The following is a 20,693-nucleotide window of genomic DNA, read 5'->3' as shown; positions in this document are numbered from 1 at the left end:
AAGTATTGCATCATCAGCATACTGAACAATCTTGTTTTACAGGCCAACAACTGTATCACTTGGATACACTAAAAATAACAGTGGACCAAGAACATTGCGCTGAGAAACTCCAGACATGATAGGTCTTGGTTCACTAAAGATCCCATCCACAGCAACTTGCTGCTGCCTACCTGTAAGGAAGTCTTGAAATAATCCTAAAACATATCACCCACTCCAAGATGCCTAAGTTTATAAATAAGTGCCTTGTGATTTACTACAGTGAAAGCAGCTCTAAAATATATTTGAATAACTCAGAAATCACAACTGTTATCATGACCTTTGGAAATGGCATGTCAAGTCTAAAAGAGCCTTGCAGGTACCTCACTGCTTCCTGTAGGCATACTGACTATCAGCTAGGAAGGGAATGGCAATAAGGATGTGCCAGTACAAGTCTTCCAGATCACTAGAGAAGGTCCAAGTCACACAAATGAGTGAACGTACTTGGTCAACAGTAGTTATCTGGAACTTGTGGCAATCAATGTGTTTGCCTTAACTTGAAAGGTCAAGGAACACTCTTCAATCAGAGGAATCCTTCTTGGGGATGCTAAGGAGACTGCCTGATGAAGAATAAACCTGATGACAAATAAACATGTCTTTTTCTTTCAGGCTCCATTTTGAAGAGCTTTTGTGTGTACTCTTCTCAGGAGGGGTCTGCTTTTCGAAAAAAAAAACCCTTGAGGTGGGGGGGGGGGGACTTCCACAGCACTGATTAATTAATTTCAATTTTACATATGTGCATAATTAGCTACCACTATAATATCATATACTACTGACATATCAGGATACACATACTGTAACTTAATTAACATTATGTACTATATATATAGCAATTATTATGACAGTTAGGTAATTATTTCAGTATGAATAGTATTCACATTTACATTTATGCAAATCTAGATAGAAGAACAGGAATAACAGACTTTAGTTATTGGAAAATTCAGTCAAAGAAACCAACTTATTTAAAATACTATACACATGAATAGTACAAGACTTCTTAATATTTGTTTGAGATTCTGATGACAATTGTAGTCGTCATTTAATTTTTCAACCTCTGCAATTCGAAGCAGAAGATTTAAAAAAAATAACTTTGCTTGTTGTTGCCACAGAATCTATATTCTGATTTATGGCAAACTGCTTAGAAAAAAAAATAAAAAAACTGATATTCCACTCAATGAACTTAAGCCATTCAAGTATATTTTACATTTTTCGAAAGCACTTTGTGGTATCATACATGGCTCAAATAGTTATGAATTTATATACTTATTGTAAGATCTATCTATCATAATTTTACACTGTTAATGGATTTTACACTGTGTAAACAGAAATTGCCAATCTTTTCTCCAATTTATAAGGAATTTGCATCTATTCTTTAATTCAAATCTTTAAGTTCTTAAGCAAACATTTCTGGAAATTTATTACTGATCAGTTTATCAGCCAGACTTTGACAAGTATAAATCAAATCATCATCAACCATACAAATACTAATTTATTAATACAAAATTCCAGTATCTTAACAGAGTTAATTTCATTCATTTAATGGTATCATTAAACTGGAACTTATATTGTTATTTAATTTTTATTGATTTCTTCTTTACTGTGCTACTATTAAGTGCAATTATTCAGCTTGAAAGGGTCAGCAAACATATTTATTGTATTGAAGATCAGAAATATTAACTGGTCAATAATACCTATACAAATGACACTTATACACATGCAGCAATTCATCTTACCTTATCAAATTAAATGGTATTTCTCCCTCAGCCTCTGAATTGATCCATGCTGAAAGAGATGCCATGTCTATGACAGCACATCTTTGCCTAATTATTGGAAACGTAAATTCATTTGTACCAGAGCTCTTCTTTATCTCCTCTTCTTTATTAACATGTAGACAGCGGAAAACAACTGGTCCAATTACTTTCTTCGAGTTATGGAGCTCACCATTTAATGGTATTGGTGACCAATCACAATGATCTGTTCCACTGTCACACTCTCCATTCTTGTTTTTTTCATCTGTTCCTGTTTCTCTCCAGTCTAAACAATAGTTTTGATTGTCTTCACCAGTCTGCAGATAGCTGATAAGGGAATGAAATCTGTGAAGAATGAAATGCCTGTCTTTTTCTTCTGCTGTACGGCTATCAACTGGATAAGATACTTCAGATATTATTTGTGATTTTTCTCTTGGCACTAATATATCATAATGACACTTCACCAGTGGATCATGTCCAATGTTTCCCTTACTGTCCAGAGCAACACTACCCAAAGCAATAGCTAAGGATTCTTCTATATCAGATGTCGATCGAATAAAAATTGCCATCTGTGTACAATATGTATTGTGAGGTCCAAGACCACAACCAGATATCTGCACATTGTAGTATGAAGTGTCCTGAACTATTCCATGGCACCTGATCAAGAGAAAATTTTAATCATTCCTATTGTACTATCATGTTTATGTATGTAGATAACATTATCATATAAAAAATTGAGTTAAATAGTGAAATAAACTTACCTCGTAACTGCCCCCAGCTCATTTCCAGACAAAAACATTGATCACCAATCAGAATTTTACCATACAATAATAATACAATATTACTGAGCACAGTGAAATTAAGCATAACATTTTAATAAAAGCCATGGAAGAGATGTATACATATTCGTTATGTTTGGACTTTATAATACGATACAAATAGTGAATATTACACGTTCGGCACTAGATCTGGCGAATTTATGTGTTATCTGTCCACAAGGGGTTAAGGTTGTGGCATTAATAAAGATATAGAAGTTTCCAATTCCCTTCTCTGGTCCTTTGCACAGCGAAGACTGGCTCTTGCAAGGCTTCTCTCCAGGTTGTCATTTCTGGCTAAGAATGATAACCCTTGGATGAAGAAATTCCTTATTCTTCTACAGGAACTCAGAATTACAGACAAGGCATTATACAGTAATCACCAAGATATTAGGCCGCTTAGCATCAAGTGGCCTAATATTTTATCGAATTTTGAAGGAACGGAAAAGTTATAATGAAATTTCATCAGTCCATTAGGCTGCTTACAGAGTGAGAGGAAGGGGTAGAGGTTAGCACTCAACAAGGAGAGACCTCTAAGTTTGGAAGTTTAATAGGATGTGGTATATATTTTTTGGTCAGCATTCCTACTGCAATTTTTGCCTACTTCATATCACTTTATTGTCCCGTGACCATAATATGGGCCAAGACGGTGATTTGAGTGAACAGATAATAGCAGAGATATGTGCATTGAAGCAATCTGACCTTAAAACAAAGAAGATATCGGATCAGCTGGGTGTGAGGAAGCTTTCAATTCAGCGTTGGGTTGCCAGATTTAACGAAGGTGGCGACCATGAGATTCCGTCTCAGAAAAAGCGCCCTGGTATGCCTATGAAGACTTCTGATTGAAGTTTGACTGTTCTCAAGCGTCAATTACTTTCCAAATGACTCTTGAGAACAGTCAAACTTCGATCATAAGTCTTCTCAGGCATACCAGGGTGCTTTTTCTGAGACAGAATCTCATGGTTGCCACCTTTGTTTTGTTAAATCTGGCAACTCAGCGCTGAACTGAAAGCCCCCTTACACCCAGCTGATCCGATATCTGCTTTGTTTTAAGGCCAGACTGCTTTAATGCACATATCTCTGCTATTATCTGTTGACTCAAATCACCATCTCGGTCCATATCAAGGTCACAGGGGGCAAAAATTAGTTGTGTGAGCACTAACCGAAAAATATATACAGGCAGTCACTGGCTTACAATGGGTTTGGCTTATGACGTTCTGAGGTTATGGAGTTTTAATTTTTTTCATCAGAAATTACTTCCGGGTTTACAATGCTTACAACGCCGATCTGACGGAAGAAATGACTCCAAAAAGGCAAAATAATAAGTATTTGAAGGTTTTTTGATGAAAAATGCAATATTTACATAGTTTTTAATACACCCAAAACATTAAAAGTAAGGTTTTCTTAGGATTTTTTATGATTTTCCGGCTTACAACAAATTTCGACTTATGACGCGTCTCAAGAACGGAACCCCCGTCGTAAGCTGGGGACTGCCTGTACAGGCTCTTATCAAACCTCTAAACACGTGACTTAGAGCTCTCTCCTTGTCGAGTGTCTAAGTTCCACCCCTTCCTCTACGTGCCGTAAGTGTCCTAATGCACTGACAAAATTTCTTCCCAACTTTTCTGTTCCTTCAAAATTCGACAAGATATTATCGTCAAGCGGCCACTGTAGTACCTGCTCCCAGCACTCCAAGTTTACCTGGATGTTCTGGCACACATCCAAGATGGTTCCTGTGGATTAATGTATATTTTACTATGCATATGCTTTCCATGTATTTAATAAATATTGCCTATTGTGAACGCATCCGCATGTGTCGCGCTGTCTACACTCTGCACATGCGCAATACTACTCTTCCTGCTTCTCTTGGTGTGAAATGTATGCCTTGCAGAGCCGCTGTCAATATTTACCTTTTTGCTGCATAGAATAAAGAAATTTATGACTCGGGATATCCTTCTCCCATCCTTCAATCTTCCGTCTTCTAATGCAAGACATCACTACCTATCACCAGTCCCTTTTAATTATATACCTTATCAAAATAAGCGCCTCTCTCTGCAGGGGCTAAAAACTGTCTTAGTGTCTCTAACTGGAAAAGAAAACCCACCCCTTCCTGGTTTACATGACGTCAGGGGGGTGGGCGTATCCTTGGTTTATGTTGGGAGATTTTTCTTGCAAAAAAGTCTCTGAGTTTACAAGGTAGTCATTTGAGGCAGTGTTCCTTGAACACTGCTGCTATGACATCCAATGACTTCAGGTATACTGTATTTTGGAAGGTGATAAGGTAAGTCCCAGCTCCACAGACAGCTTAGTAGAAAACAAAGGGCCTTCTTGATACTGTGGTAATCCTGAGATATCGCTGGGTACAAGAGCAATAATGCTATCTCCCAATCCGGCATAATTCTAGAAGTCACGTTACAGACATGAAGAATAGCAAATAAAAAGCAGTCACTGGTTATTGGTGGGGTTCAGTTCCAATGGCTTGATGATGAGCAAAAATTGCTGATAACCAAAAGGTGTGCTTATTGGAGTCGATAACCAGATTTTGGCATTAATACCCTATTATCAGCACTGATAACAATTATTCGGCAAATTTAAGCAGCAAAAAACCAGATTTTCGGTGCTAGACAAGTGCATAAAACAAGATCACTGATAACAGGGGATTGCCTGTATAGGATCTTGTTTTCCTTATCCTTTGATGTTGAACTCTAATGAGTATCATGAATAGAAGGTAGGTAGGTAAAAACTTGAGTGACTTTACTTTAGACCATTTTTTTATCTGGGTCACTCAGATATTATAATCAGTAAGCTATGCCTTTCCATCACTTATCAGTTTCTTGTGTATGCTCCTTTGAGGATGAATAGCAATAAGCTTTCATAAACAGGTTTTGACGAAGGGAAACCTATTTTTTGGTGATGCTGAGAGTCCTCCAACTCTTGCTTTCCCTAACAAAACTGGAAAGGGAATCTGTGGCAAGTCTTTTTCTTTCACAGACCTGGCACCTGGTGGGAATCTTAGCCAATTTGTGAGCTGTTGCCACACCTGTGAGAGGAGGGTGAAGGAAAACTGGGTAATCACTGTAGGCAAGGGAAAGAATATTCTTGCCTTGAGTTCTTTTATACTCTCACTGCGTCTTTCAAAAGCACTATTCCGGCCAAGACCAACTATGAGAGAATTCTTTGATATTGGTTGGTCTGCCCTATGGATTCCTGGGGGGACTGACTATATGAGTAACTCCTTTGAGGACTCACAGCAGCTACCAAAAATAGGTGTTTCCTTTGTCAAAATCTGTATTTTTTTCCAGTTCACTGATTTTAATATTTAATAAGCTATTCTGAATTTAACATCCCTGCAAACTGAAAAATTTTGACATATTTCAAAGTTTTAACTTTTGATTTGAGAGAAGGTAATATGACTGCATGAAAGGAAAAAGCATAAACACATACATATGCAGCAGCTTAACGTTTCAACTGTCAAATTTAAAAAATGTAAACTGTTCTGTATACACAAATGTGTTTCTAACTCGTATCTTCTTTGCTTTACCTATGTTTAAAAAAATGTACAGCCACAAATGAAATTTTAAAAAATTTACTGTACTTCCAGTTAAGCATTCTCTCTAGGTAAGTGTTAACTGTGATAAATGTTTAAAAAGAATAAATTTTAAAAGTGACGACAAAAGGTAGTGTCCTCTATGGGCACATTAGTAAGGATGTTATTGTTAGTCAAACCACATCACTGGCTTAGTTGGGACTGAATCTTTTCCTACTTGGTGTTGATGAGTCTGTGGATGTCACAGAAATCACTAATACACTGCTCAGGATTCCTGCCAAGCAGCAGAACATATGGTTGCATGTGATGCTCATGCTTCTTCTTCTTCTTCTTATCTGCCTTAATGTGAGGAACTGTGTAAGTATATAATTTCTCCACAATCCATAGCCTATGCTAAAGTGCAAGCATGTATGTAAAACTTATGTAAATGAAGAGTTATCAATAGTTATCTATATAATCAATATGTTGGAAAATGTCTTAACCCTTAAACTCCGACTGGACGTATTTTACGTCGACATTTTTTGTCTCTCAGGTGCCGACTGGACGTATTTTACGTCGACATACAAAAGTTTTTTAAAAATTCGCGGAAAAATACTTTTAAGCCTACCAGCCGAAAACTCTTAAATCACGCGCCTTGGGGGATGCTGGGAGTTAACGGATCAAGGTGTTGTTTTGTTTACAATCGTTACGCAGGCGCGCAAGCGCGAATTTCTTTCTTGCCGCACTAAAAAGTATCTGTGACACATCTCAAAAATTATTTTGTCACTTTGACATAATTTTTGTACCATTTTAAATTAGCCGTTACATGGAATATTATATATGAAAATGTGAGCATTTTTATATACAATACAATACAAAAATACTCATGATTGTAGCTTTTATCAGTGTTGAGATATTTTCATATAAATAACGATAACTGCCAAAATTTCAACCTTCGGTCAACTTTGACTCTACCGAAATGGTCGATAAACGCAATTGTAAGCTAAAACTCTTATATTTTAGTAATATTCAATCATTAACCTTAATTTTGCAACTAATTGGAAGTCTCTAGCACAATATTTCGATTTATGGTGAATTTATGAAAAAACTTTTTCCTTACATCCGCGCAGTAACTCTTCCGAAAAAATCATACATGCGATTGTGGTAATGTTTGCACCATTTTAAAATCAGCCGTTACATAGTTTTATATATATGGAAATGTGTGCAATTTCATGCACAATACAACTAAAAACAACCCATGGTTGTAGCTTTCATCAATTTTGAAATATTTTCATATAAAAAATGATAAGTGACAAATTTTCAACCTTCGGTCAACTTTGACTCTACCGAAATGGTCGAAAAACGCAATTGTAAGCTAAAAAGCTTATATTCTAGTAATATTCAATCATTTACCTTCATTTTGCAACAAATTGGAAGTCTCTAACACAATATTTCGATTTATGGTGAATTTATGAAAAAAATAAAATTTTCTTTACGTCCGCGTGGTAACTCTTCCGAAAAAATCATACGTGCGATTGTGGTAATGTTTGCACCATTTTAAATTAGCCTTTACATAAAGTTTTATATATGAAAATGTGCGCAATTTCATGTAGAAAACAACAACAAATAATTGAAGGTTGTAGCTTTTCTCATTTTTGAAATATTTGCATATATATCACGATAAATAGAAAAAAAACCCTGTTTGGTCAACTTTGACTCTACCAAAATGGTCGAAAAACGCAATTGTAAGCTAAAACTCTTACAGTCTAGTAATATTCAGTCATTTATCTTTATCTTGAAACAAATTAGAAGTCTCTAGCACAATATTTAGATTTATGTTGAATTAAAAAAAAAAAACTTTCCTTCCCTCCGCGCGCGGATTCTCCGCCACAAATCTCCGAAATGCGTACGTCCCATTCTCGGAATATTTGCTCCATTTCATATTAGGCATTTCATAGAGTTTTATATATAAAAATGTGCGCAATTTCATGTAGAATAAAACAAAAAATATTTGAAGGTTGTAGCTTTTCTAATTTCCGAAATAATTGCATATAAAAAAAAAATATATAAAAAAATTCGACATTCGGTCAACTTTAACTCGTCAGATATGGTCGAAAACTGCAATTGTAAGTTAATACTCTTACAGTATAGTAATATTCAATCATTTGTCTTCATTTTGAAAGAAATTGGAAGTCTCTAGGACAATATTTAGATTTATGGTGAATTTTTGAAAAAAATATTTGTTTACGTCCGCGCATTACGAATTCATGCATTATTTTGTGATAATATTTTCTCTGTGTTGCTTTAATCGTTTTACAAAGTGTTATATACCAAAATGATCGCAATTTAGTGTACATTACAACGAAAAAAAAGTAACTTGTTACCTTTAACCGTTAGCGCACAGCGCGATTTGAATACAATTATATATGAAATTTCGTTTTTGCGCTATCATATATCGCATTATTTATATATGATAATGATAATTTTTTTCATTTCTGATGGTTGCATACTAAACTTCAGGCAAAGAAAAAAATGAGCCAAAAATGAACTCTTTATCTTGAAAACTAAGCGCGCTGTGATTAAAAAAAAAATATATATTTTTTCCGCTTCCGCGCTCACTCCGAAACACCTCCGGCACACAGGAGACAATTTTTATTTTACCGCTTCGGCGTTTAAGGGTTAAATGGCTGTTCAATTAAACTTTATACACACAGATCTGCAAATAGGTAAAAGGCACTTGGGATCGGAGTCAATGACAGCAAGTATGTCAACACATATACAGAAGGGTAAATTTAGTGAACTACTGGTAATTAATATTAAAGATCAGCAAGGGAGAAAGCAATGCAAGATTTATATTGTAAGAATAAATGAATAAAATTTTTATATTGAAGACCAGAGCAAATTTTCCTCAGAATGATACTCCAGATGTCATTCAAAAATGGACCAAAAAGAGTAATGACCATTATTCACCACTAGGGGCACTCCTGGACTTGGATGAATATTTAGGAAGGTGAAAGGGAGACTATTCCTTGGGGCATGTCTGGAAATGATATGTTACAACATTATGAGGTAATGGGTTTGTAGAAACTGAATTTTTTGCACAAGACACTGTTTCTGAATGGTACCAAATATGCAGAACACAGAAATGCATGCCAACAGGTTGAAGATATCATGTCTGTACTCAAGACTTCATCCAATTTTAAATGGTACATCCATACCCTGTCAACAGGACACATGTAAAACTTGACAGGAGAGGTTTACATTCCTTAATCTGATTTCTAAAAAAAACAAAAAGCTATAAAATCCTAAATTTTTGTTTGTGGAAGGTAAAGCATCATAAGGCCTTTTGATCACTGAAATGTGATACTGTTTACCGTCCCATTTAGTGTGAAGAGTGATTAACATATATACATACTCATGTACCAGGTGACTCTCCAAAACCAGATTTTTACTTAGTATACTTCATGTATTATTGTTGTATATTATAAAACAAAAAAATAATTATCATGTGCCCTTTGCATTCTGGTAATGGTTACATTCTTAAAATAATCAGCTAATTCTGTTTTACCAGCATCATCGTTGCCATTAGTTACTAAATGAAATGTGATGCAGAGAATCTATTTCTGTTAATTATCAAGGCTGGATTTAAAAATGCAACTTTTACTTATAAATGCAGTAAACTGAATGAAGCAAAAATGTGATTTTGCCAGTTTTGGAAGGTGCTTTTGCCTCTTCAAAAATATTTTGCCGCCTGCACATTATTAGTTTCTTCAGCCATAGATACAGCCTTAAATTTCGTGGTATACTTTCTTAACCTTCATTACAAGAAAGATGAATAAAAATTAATTTTATTTTTATTTATGGAAATCACCAGTTTGGATGAGCAGATTTTTAACAGGTAGATAACTGTAACTCAATTTTTAACAAATATTAGTTAAAGTAACTAACATTGGCAAACAGCTGTTTCTTGATTCAGTTGTTTAAGTCAATACTTGCTGTTGTTTATGCCAGTGTTTTGTAGAGAATAGTACTAAAGGGTTGTTAACTATATGAAATAGTAGTGAATTTTTAGATAAGCCACAAGTCTGATAAGCCTGGTTGAATGTAAGCTAATTTATATATAACCTTCTAAACTTTAGCTTCTAGGATTATTTATTAGTTAAAAGCACTATCAACTGAATCTACAGACACTATAGACAGGCATAAGATGCCTAGCCTAGTGTAATCTAACAAAAAGGATTTAATTGGAACAAGAATGTTGACAAGTTACCGAGTCTCTGCCTACCTAGCATATTATTTTCAGTCATTCACATGTATTAAAATGAATGACTGATTTATAGATTTTAGGCATAATGCCAAGCACTGGGACAACTAAGGCCATTCAGTGCTGAAACAGAAATTGGGGGTGAAAAAGTTTGAAAGGTGTAACAGGAGGAAAACCTCGCAGTTGCACTACGAATCAATTGTTAGGAAAGGATGGAAAGGTGGAAGAAAGACAATATGAAAGGAGGTACAGTAAAAGGAATGAAAGTATTTGCAGCTAGAGGCCGAAGGGACACTGCAAAGAACCTTAAATAATGCTTACATTGCACCGCATGAGGTGCATTGACGGCACTATCCCTCTACAGGGTTCATATTAAAAGATCTAATTCATAAACTTTCATGAATATGCACAATAAATAAAAAATTACTTTACTTAGTAATAACCATAATGAATAACTTGCCAATTCCTGAATTCTTCTCCACTCCACTCAAACTTGTGGTCCCAATGGCGAAATGTTCCAGGAACAAAGTCTGGAATGTACTGATTAAAATCTGCGTTTGGAGTTGTAATTATGACAAGTTTTGGTCTCAATCTCTTGAACACATTGTCAATTAGGTGGGGTAGTTCTGAAGGATACATATGTTCTATTCTGGAATAAAGAAAAGGATATGTCATATTTTTGGAGTGCCTAATGTCACTAGTGGTGCTTAAATTACTGGACATTTTTAGTAAACATAAAAAACACCAATATATACTAATCTGATTTCTAAAAAACACCAATATATACTAATCTGATTTCTAATAAGTGTCTCATTGACAGTATTTATGATAAAGGCAACAGGGTAACCTTTTTTATAAAATACAGTAATGCCTCCACAGTAATTCCTACACAGTAATAACTACAGTAACAATTATTTCTTGCTACCAATGCCAGGGAGATCCTTCCTCCAAAATGACTTCAAGAAGGAAAGGAAATGAAGGAAGGAGTAGCAAAGACAAAACATCCACAGTTGACGTTCCTGCTTCAAGGAGTGAAGAAAAAAAAATCATCACTGAAAAAAACTTAAGTCTAGAAGGAGAACACTAAAGACATCCTTCCTGGTAACACATCCTTCTCAGATCCTCTACTGTCATGTGATCCCTGAAGTCATGAAGAAATCTGTAACATTGATGGGTATTGGGAGCTCAACAGTAAAAAGTGAAATGTTCCTTTAACCAGCCCTAAGAGCCAAAAAAAGGCTCTTCTAAGGCTGGAAAAGCTTCATCCTGACAAGTAGTAGATCACATTGATTAAAAAAACTCTGCCATAAAAATTTTGACTCACTTGGTTGAAAAGAATGACTCCCTTGAATGCATATGACAGCTAACCACTGGAAAATAGGTGATTCTCTGAAGGATGACTTTGCCTCAAAAGATGTCACCAGAACTAACCAAAACAGCACATAAATCTACAACTGTTGAGCAGAAGTTTAACTTCAAGGACAAAAAGTTGCCAGAGATCTGATATGTTCACTAACAAACAACCAGTGTTACAAGGCAGCTATCGCTGAAGTAGCACCTGCTACTAACCTGATTTGAACAAAAATCCGCAATGACCAATGTCCGGTTTCTTATGGCACAGGACGTACAAGAATGAACATCGAAACTGCTGAGAAGTGGCTGATACCATCGGTGAGTCTAAAGTAAATATGTGCTTTTAGATGTCTAAGACTGGCATTAAATGCATATAATGGAGGTTTTTAGCTGTGCTTCAGTTCTTGCTGGGAGCAGATGACAGTGGTTAGCAACGAAAGAGCTGTATGAATACGTGATGACAGGTGAACTGAGAAGTAGGTACTAGAAAAGAATTACTGTAGCCAGACTGAAATCCACAAAGCATTCTCACTGAGGCCGAAGGTCCTGATGCTGTTACAAAGCTTGGCTGGAGCCTGAGCTTGAATTAGTAAAACTGCTGGAATTGAAAGCTTTAGAGGAGACAAGACCAAGGATGGAAGGAGAATTGAGGTTAGGTGCAAGAGCTCCATCAGGAGCTTGTCCTAGACACTGCAGACAGTTGACTGGACACTGATGAATGGTGATCAACCTTGGTGACACCTGAAGCAGAGGAGTGGTTGCGTGAAAGGGCCAACAGCTGGGAATGGAGACTGGCTAGCATCAAGAACAAATTTGGGCACTGGCTTAAGGTTAGTGATGAGCAAGTGACTGAAGGTGATTGTGAGGCCAAAAAAACCGAAGTAAGGAAGACTATGACAGGCAGCAAAAGCGGGAAAGGGGCAGAAATAGAAGTGTGGCTAACTCACCAAGAAACGGGCATGAAACTGAAATGGATACTACTGCTAGTAAGAAAGACTGGACAGCGAATGGATGACCAACACGCAGTTGGACATATGAGCAGAAGACATAGACAAGACTGCGGAAGGATTTAATCATGCAGAGAAATGGGATATGGAACAGGATGTGAAACAGGCCATTTTGTACCAGGAAGACTCAGTAAGTGTCAAGAAGCAGAAGCACAGCAACCGAGAGGCAAAGGCAGGATTGCTGATACCAACAAGAACAAGGCTGGCTCCATGCAAACTAGAAAGCTGATTGCATGTCTTTGATTAGAAACTGACATGCAATTGCTTGAAGAAGCCTGAAGGGGAGTGTGGGAGGTGGAAACCTAGGAGAAGGATGGAGAATTAGCAGAAGAGACTGGTGGCAAGGGGAGACAGGAAACAAATTGCTTGTTACCAGGAACTAAGAGAAGAGCAGCTTAAAGCCCTGAAAAAGCACCAGGTTGTGCCAAGCAATGACAAAACCTCTACTAATGTCAAGCTGCCAATTGGGAACTGGAATTCAACAATAAAACAAAGAACCACAGAAAAATCTGACAGAAGAAATTCTAACCCCTTTAGTGGCAATAACTCATCCTACCATTGCAAAGTTGCAGTTGATTAGAGAACAATCCTGTCAAGAAAATACCAATTGCGGAAACAAAAAAGACTTGGAAAAGTTACATTATGTAAATTCTTTCGCAATTCTAACATCTATAAGTTCAGTGCTTCCATGGAAAACTTACATCTAGAAGTTACAGAACAAAGAAACCTGATGGACCAACAACCTGTTAAAGTATTTCTTGCATGACACAAAAAAGAAATGGCAAATGAAAATGTGATAAATTTTCTACCTCACCGGGTATTACTGATTAGGCCCATTCAGTGCATCTACGCTAGGACTGGACAACTGTTAATCATATGTTTTCCTTCTTTCCCTTCTTGGACTGCCTGGATTGATTTACAGATGGTCTATGCCTATGCATGGTTTTACTATGATTTCTTTAGGAGTGTGACGAGAAGGGTTCACTCACCCTTTAAATGTAGCTTCATGTTAGACACAAGAATATACCCGAACAAATTTTATCGCACATCTCAAGATGAATAGAATAAATATGAATGCTGATGAATACTGCAGGGAAAAAAAAATCCAGAAGACTCCTTCCCTCTGAAGAATTATTAAATCTTAAATGACTCTAAGAGTCTTATGAAAATAAAATTAGAAAACAAGACAAAAACACGATGCCTGATTTAATTGAATTAAATTTTTACTACTTTTTTACCAATCAAAACAGGTAAAGGTTTATGGTTTTCAGAACACACACACACGTATCACCACTAAAGCTTGAAAATTTCTTAACATGATGGTTATCAAAAGAAACATCTTTTGGACAGACAAAAGAAACAAACAAATTTCAAACGTCAAAAGCACTATATATGTCATTTAAGGAAATGAATGGTATAATTGTCACTTACGAAAATGAATGATGCAAATAACAGGTGCTGCTAATCATGACACAATGAATAACATTCAAGGCAAAGTGGTCAAAACCAGCCTGCTCAATGTCAAGTCTGTTTATACTACCTGTACATTATTTAAACAAAAGTAATGCAATAGTAGCATAAAGTAGTTATATGATAATGCCATCAAATAAAAATTCGATGAAAATTATATAAACTCAGAATTCAGAAGAACAAATCTTAAACAAAACCTTCTCTTTAATGAGGTGAATTGTTCTCATACATACCCATTAGTATTCCATAAAAATATTACTCCTCCCAACCAATCCAAGTTACATATTGTTCAAACTATGCAGAAAGTGACCAGTTCTCAACACCACAGGTAGTACTTAAGAGACTCACATGCATGCTTAGATTGGTAGAGAGGGACACTTCTAGTATGCTGTGTCTGAAGAGGACTGCTACTGAAGACTGGGCTAATGTAAAATAATGGAGTTTTAGCTGATAAAATTAATCTTATATTTTTAAACCACACTTTTCTTAATGTACTGAAGCTTACTGTCCACTTCTAATCTCAGAATTTAAAAAAAAAAAAAAAAAAAAAAAAAAAAAATTCAATGGTACACACTATGATCTATAATTGCATTTACAAAGCAACTGGGGCCAACTCCTTATAAATGAGAACTTACAGCTCAATCATGGTAACAACCTGGGCATCCTTCATTACAGGATTGTATACAGTTGCATCACCACAAACAGCTTTCACAGTGAGGGGTTCTGTTCGTAACATAATGAAGTCCCCTAACATTGGCTTCAAATGATGGATATTGTCCTGCAAACCACACAATCATTAACTTTCAATCCAATAAACAAAGTACACAAAATGAAGAGAAGCCCACATTAGATTAAATATGAGCTTGTATTTCTTCAATTAATCAACTAGCATATGTGAAACCAACAACTATATCTAAGCTTATAACTTGAGGCTAATTCTTGTAACAAATCATCAACTGGACCTCAAACAATACTGTAGCATAAAGTATTCATCATATATATAATATTAAAGCTAGCATTCCTGCTCCATAAATGTCAGAAATTTTAAAAATAATTTGTATTTTTCCTAGGTACACAACTCAAAGCCTTTCATTTATAGAGTACCATAACAAACAGACCAAATTCAACACCTGGTGACATCATCATTCACATGAAAATTATGCCATTTCTGTTGAGTCTTGCTGAGCTGTTAATAGAAGTTACCTTGTAGCAGAAAGAAATAAAAAAAAAATTACTAATAGAGGACACTTGAAGGAATCACTCAGCCTCACCTGTAGTGGACAAAATTAGCATCATCTATCTTTGGGTGAGGCTTGTCATTCATCTCACTGCTACACACTGATCATAGTATATTGGTTACTGGTCCTTCGGAGAAGGCTAAACAGCTTCATTGAACCTTTGAAGCTAAGTGGTCAGCTGAGGATGTCCCTCTTCCAGATACTTGTCATCCTGAACCTATTCTATAAAGTTTACATTTAGCTTTGGAGATGTTAAGAAGATTCTTCATTATCTTGACAGTTGGGGTAGAGAAGATCCTGATGGTTTCTTTCCTTTGTTTTTCAAATAAGTTTTTAGTGTTATCTCCCCAGATTAGTAAATTCTATTTATTTTTAGGGCGGTCAAAATAATATCTCTGCGGATAAGTGTGAGCTTAGTAAATACAGTGCTTGCTCTAAATATATGCCTATCTGCAGACTGCAGTAACCACAGCCCAATTTCCATTTTCCGTGTGCTCTCCAAAGTTGCAGAAAAACTGATTTTTAAGCTTATATAAGTATATGGAATCTAAAGGTTAGCTGATAGTCCACATGGATATAAGAAGCAGTTAGAAACTTGCAATGCCATATGCAAGTTAACCTTAATAAGGATTTTGAGTGGAGAGTAATTCAAATAATTTAAATTCTGCTTTCAATATAGCAAATCACAGGGCACTTACTTATAAATACAGAATCTTGGAGTGGGTGGATATGTCTTAGGATTACTTCAAGATTTCCTTACCGGTAGACAGCAGCAAGTTGCTACTGATGGGATCTTTAGTGAAGCAAGACTTATTGTGTCACGAGTTCCACAGGGTAGTGTTCTTGGTCTGCTGTTATTTTCAGCGTATACAAGTGTTAAGTTTCTTTGCCTGGAAAACAAGCTTGTTCAGTATGCCAGTGCTGCAAAGCCTCCACTTCCAAGAAATAAAGCTGCCCTTGGCTGCAATCATGGCATGGAGCTGATTAGTGAATGGTGTGGTTGGTGGGGTATGAGGTTGAACTCTCGTAAAATGAAAACTATTGATTACCAGATCTTGTACATGTTTTCCATCCCATCCTCCCCTTCCGGTGGATCGCAGCCAACTGAATGAGTCTGAAGCTTTAACTAGTCTTGGTGTTGCTTTTGAGTCACATCTTACCTTTGAGAAACATCTGATGAAAGTGTCAGCAAAGACCACACAGAAGAGTTCTTGTTTTTCTATGGCAATTTATCAATCTCCTGCTGGCATGGAAGATCATACTTCTATGGTACTTATAAAAGTTAATTCCTCACCTTCACAAATAGTCTGATCATGTAAGGATTGTAATACACACCTGGTGGAGAACAGGTGTACTAGACCAGGGGTTCCCAGGCTTTTCTTAGTATGACCCCATTCAGCACTTTCACATGTTCTGTGCGACCCCTGATAAAATTATACATATGCATACTAAACAATTATAATCTATCATTTATTTTTTTCTCTCAACAAGATGAGACTACTAGAACTGTTACTCTACCAAACATTGAATTTAACATGATACTTCGTACCCCTGGCTTCGGTGTTTTGTACACCCATTCCCTGGGGGTGCCTCAGTGACCCCACCAACCCTTAGACCTGTCTGTGACCCAACATAATGAGCATTCTCACCCCACTTGGGGTTCCGGCCCCTGATTTGGGAACCCCTGTGCTAGACGGTCATTTGATCGTTTGTTTAAATGCTGACTCGCCTACTGGAGCAGAAATATAAGCAATCTTTAACAGTAGGTAAGATTCATCCCAAATAAACGCATCTTAGGGGTGGAGTTCTGCGTTACCTATGTTTGGGGTTCTATTATTAATAGATGCTTCCAAATGAGGTTTGTGGGATGGGGGCCCATATTCTGTACCCAGTACCTTTAGGCCAATGGTCCTTGAAGAAAATACACTCCACTCTGCCTGACAAGACAGTTTGCTCAAATGATGTTTATATGGTCCGATGGCATAATTTAGAACTGTACACATTTCCTCCCTTCTCTTTAATCATACCAGCTCTGCTGATTAATCAACACACATGCAATTGCCTCAACAAACATGATTTCAGCATCTTCTCAAGTTCTTAGTACATCTGCTTTCTAGACTGAGACTGTTGCATCAGCCCCAATCCTGTGATTTCATCAGACCTTAAACAGCCTACATTTACATGCTGGAGGCTACCAAGCAGGGTCTTATAAAAACTGTTTTCAAGTCAAGCTGCTGAAGTCAATGCCAACTCTGCTAACAGTCTGTCAACAAACTACACAAGTCAAAATAACACAGTATGGGAGATATTCCTTTTCCACTTGGCACTGTAGGAGAGGGATTAATCCACCCTGTGCCATTACTCCTCAGATAGCAGATGTCTTAATGCTGTTCAAAAAGTCTTTCAGTCTTAGCTATTACTAATCACAGGCTACATGTCAGCCCTATCACATGTTCCTCTAGACCAGGTTGCTGGGCTAATCTATTAAGCTGTGAAGGATGTGAGAGTTTTGAGACGTATAAGCCCTCCTGGAAACATCAAAGCTCCATCATAAGATACATTCCATCTTTAAAAACATCTTTCAGGTATGACTTACAAATCCTTAGGAGGAAAATTCCATTAATGATTTGTCTGTTACTGACGACCTTCTTGGTAACACCTGCTTCTCTAACTGGTTTTGTGGCTGAAACCAAGTTTTTACTGTCAAACATTTCACCCTCTCCTTTTTTAGTTGTCCCCTGATTACCAGAAGGACTGGGGGGTAAAAAAAAAAGATCCACTCATGTCCAGTGAGAACAAAGTGAATATATATTTGGATGACTAAACCTTTTAGAAAAGGGGGTTGGAGGGTCAAGAATAATTTTACATACAGGCACACATGTCAGGAACTTGTAAAATACTACATCTTACTGGCTTAGGCAAGCTATACTGAGGCTTATCAAAATGCTACTGAATCACAGGAATAAAATTAAAGTCCAGGTTAATGATATCTTGACAGTATCCACATCACTGACCTTTTGAGTCAATATGAAAATAAGACACTATTATTATCTATACCCTTTTGAAATCCTCTAATACTTCTGCAAAATTCAAAAATGATATTGTTAAGATACAATAAAGTTTGTTCATACTTACCTGGCAGATATATATATAGCTGTATTTCTCCGAAGTCCGACAGAAATTTCAAAACTCCCGGCACACGCAGTGGTCGGCCAGGTGGTTAGTACCCATTCCCGCCGCTGGGAGGCGGGAGTCAGGAACCATTCCCATTTTCTATCCATATTTTCTATTCCCACTGTCTCCTGAGGGGAGGTGGGTGGGTACTTTGATTATATATATCTGCCAGGTAAGTATGAACAAACTTTATTGTATCTTAACAATATCATTTTGTTCATGAAACTTACCCAGCAGATATATATATAGCTGAATCCCACCTTTGGAGATGGGGAGGGACAGAAAAGGATTTTAGGAAACACATTGCGTGCAGATGATTGACATCTTGGTTCCTTACCTGTTAGCATAGCTGACTTCGTGATTATTGTCACCCAAGTCTGCTACTGCTTTACTAGTCTCCAGCAAGGTAGTGACCTATGTAGCTGGCGAGTTCTAGATGATCTGTCAACGGGAGCATGACCACAATGTGACTAGACCATATTGACCATACCATGAGGGCTAAGAAGTAATATATATCACCACCTGACCAACCTAGCCAAAGTTAAGGATATCTACCTAAGGCTTAAGGATTGAGAAGACCGTCACTAGCGGCCGACCCAATAAACATAATTAACAACTCTTCCTAACCATTTTCTATAGGATAGGAAGAGTGATACTTCTTGCCCCCAAGATTGTGTCTGTAGACACGTATGGCCCCAGCGAGCAGCAAATCTTATATGTCGTCTTCACATCCCGCAGGTATTGTGAAATGAACACAAAGTTGCTTCGCTAAAATGTGGCACTCAGGATGATACTGAGTGCCATGCTCTGTTGAAATGCTTCCGAGGCAGCGCCCTCACCTCGTGAACATTTAGTTAAAAGATTTCAAATCTTTGTCCAAACATGACGAATGAGCTTCTTTAAAAGAACTCATCAACAATAACGCCAGGGTGTTCTTCGACCTGGGCAAGTCTGGTCTTTTTACGAAACACCGCAGATTGTCCGAAGGACCTCCACTTTCTTTAGTTTTAACTAGATAAAACTTGAGGGTCCTGACAGGTCACAGGACTCTCTCTGTTTCTTGCCTAATAATCCATAGCACCCCTTGATTTCCAAGCTTCTGGGCCAAGGATTAAACAGGTTTTCATTCTTTGTAAAAACAAAAGGCTTAGAGAACACACCGCATTATGTCCTCTAAAGCCAAATCCTCTGATGATGTATTAAACCTCACTAACCCTCTTTGTCTTATCTAGAGTGGTTAGAATTTTGGTCACATACAAAAAGTTACACAGGAAATATTCTACAATTTCGAGATTTCCACAGACCTCATAGATCGTAAAGGGCTTTGCTGTTTGACAGATCCAAATATCTGAGCGTAAAGGCCGCCAACAACCTACTTCCGTAGTCTACAATAGTCGAGACTGCTAGTACATCCCATTCTTCCGACGGAAAGGGAAGATGGTAATGTAATTCACAAAGGTCGAGGTGGAGGAAAAACCATTCTTCCTGCCCTATCTCCAGAAACGGCCCATTCCGATTGGTACACTGCAAGATAGGCAGAACTGCTTTATCTTGGTAATGACACTAGCCATTAGTCTTGAAAAACCTCTTATCCTGGTCACTTTCTTGACAGTCTGAACGCAGTCAGACTCAGAGCCGAACGGTTTAGAGATACCTCTCGAAGTGAGGCTATTAGAGTAGCCCACGACTTTTGACATACTTCTAAGGAAAGAATACTCAGACGTCAGTAGTTGCTGCCATCAATAGAGAAGCTTTGCACGGACGTCCTTCAATTGTGTAGCTAACCTCTGGAGGATCGATACGTTCCGTGCCTGTGGCCATCAATGGCTCTTTCTTCTTGAGATGTGAGAGAGCTGTGGAATTGTCAGAGTTGATCTGAACCACTCGGCCAAAACTCATTCTTCGAGGAACTGGAGAGTCAACCAAATTGCTTCCAATTCTTTTAGATTATGTGGCAGGACCTCTGTACCTCTGTCAGGATGCCTGGCACCATCTCACTATCACCTGAGGTGATCATTGAACTACTGAGAGATGTTCAGAATCATTACTCGATCTTTGATGT

The 20,693-nt window shown here is 37.2% G+C and overlaps 1 protein-coding gene across 2 annotated transcripts in view; it reads right to left on the bottom strand.

Moving 5' to 3' along the window:
* Positions 1 to 20,693, bottom strand: part of LOC135211138 (small RNA 2'-O-methyltransferase-like) — an 88,116-nt gene that overhangs the window by 26,306 nt on the left and 41,117 nt on the right. For both annotated transcript variants that reach the window (XM_064244293.1, XM_064244295.1), the window contains exons 4-6: positions 14,855 to 14,997; positions 10,850 to 11,038; positions 1,770 to 2,441 (exon numbers count right to left, since the gene is read on the bottom strand). In XM_064244293.1, coding sequence (XP_064100363.1) covers positions 1,770 to 2,441; positions 10,850 to 11,038; positions 14,855 to 14,997 — 1,004 coding nt within the window. The remainder of the gene's footprint in view (positions 1 to 1,769; positions 2,442 to 10,849; positions 11,039 to 14,854; positions 14,998 to 20,693) is intronic.

Source organism: Macrobrachium nipponense, chromosome 4 (assembly GCF_015104395.2).
Source record: "Macrobrachium nipponense isolate FS-2020 chromosome 4, ASM1510439v2, whole genome shotgun sequence".
Taxonomy (NCBI): Eukaryota; Metazoa; Arthropoda; class Malacostraca; order Decapoda; family Palaemonidae; genus Macrobrachium; species Macrobrachium nipponense.
The sequence above is the reverse complement of the archived record's forward strand: the minus strand, read 5'-3'. Positions and strand labels throughout refer to the sequence as shown.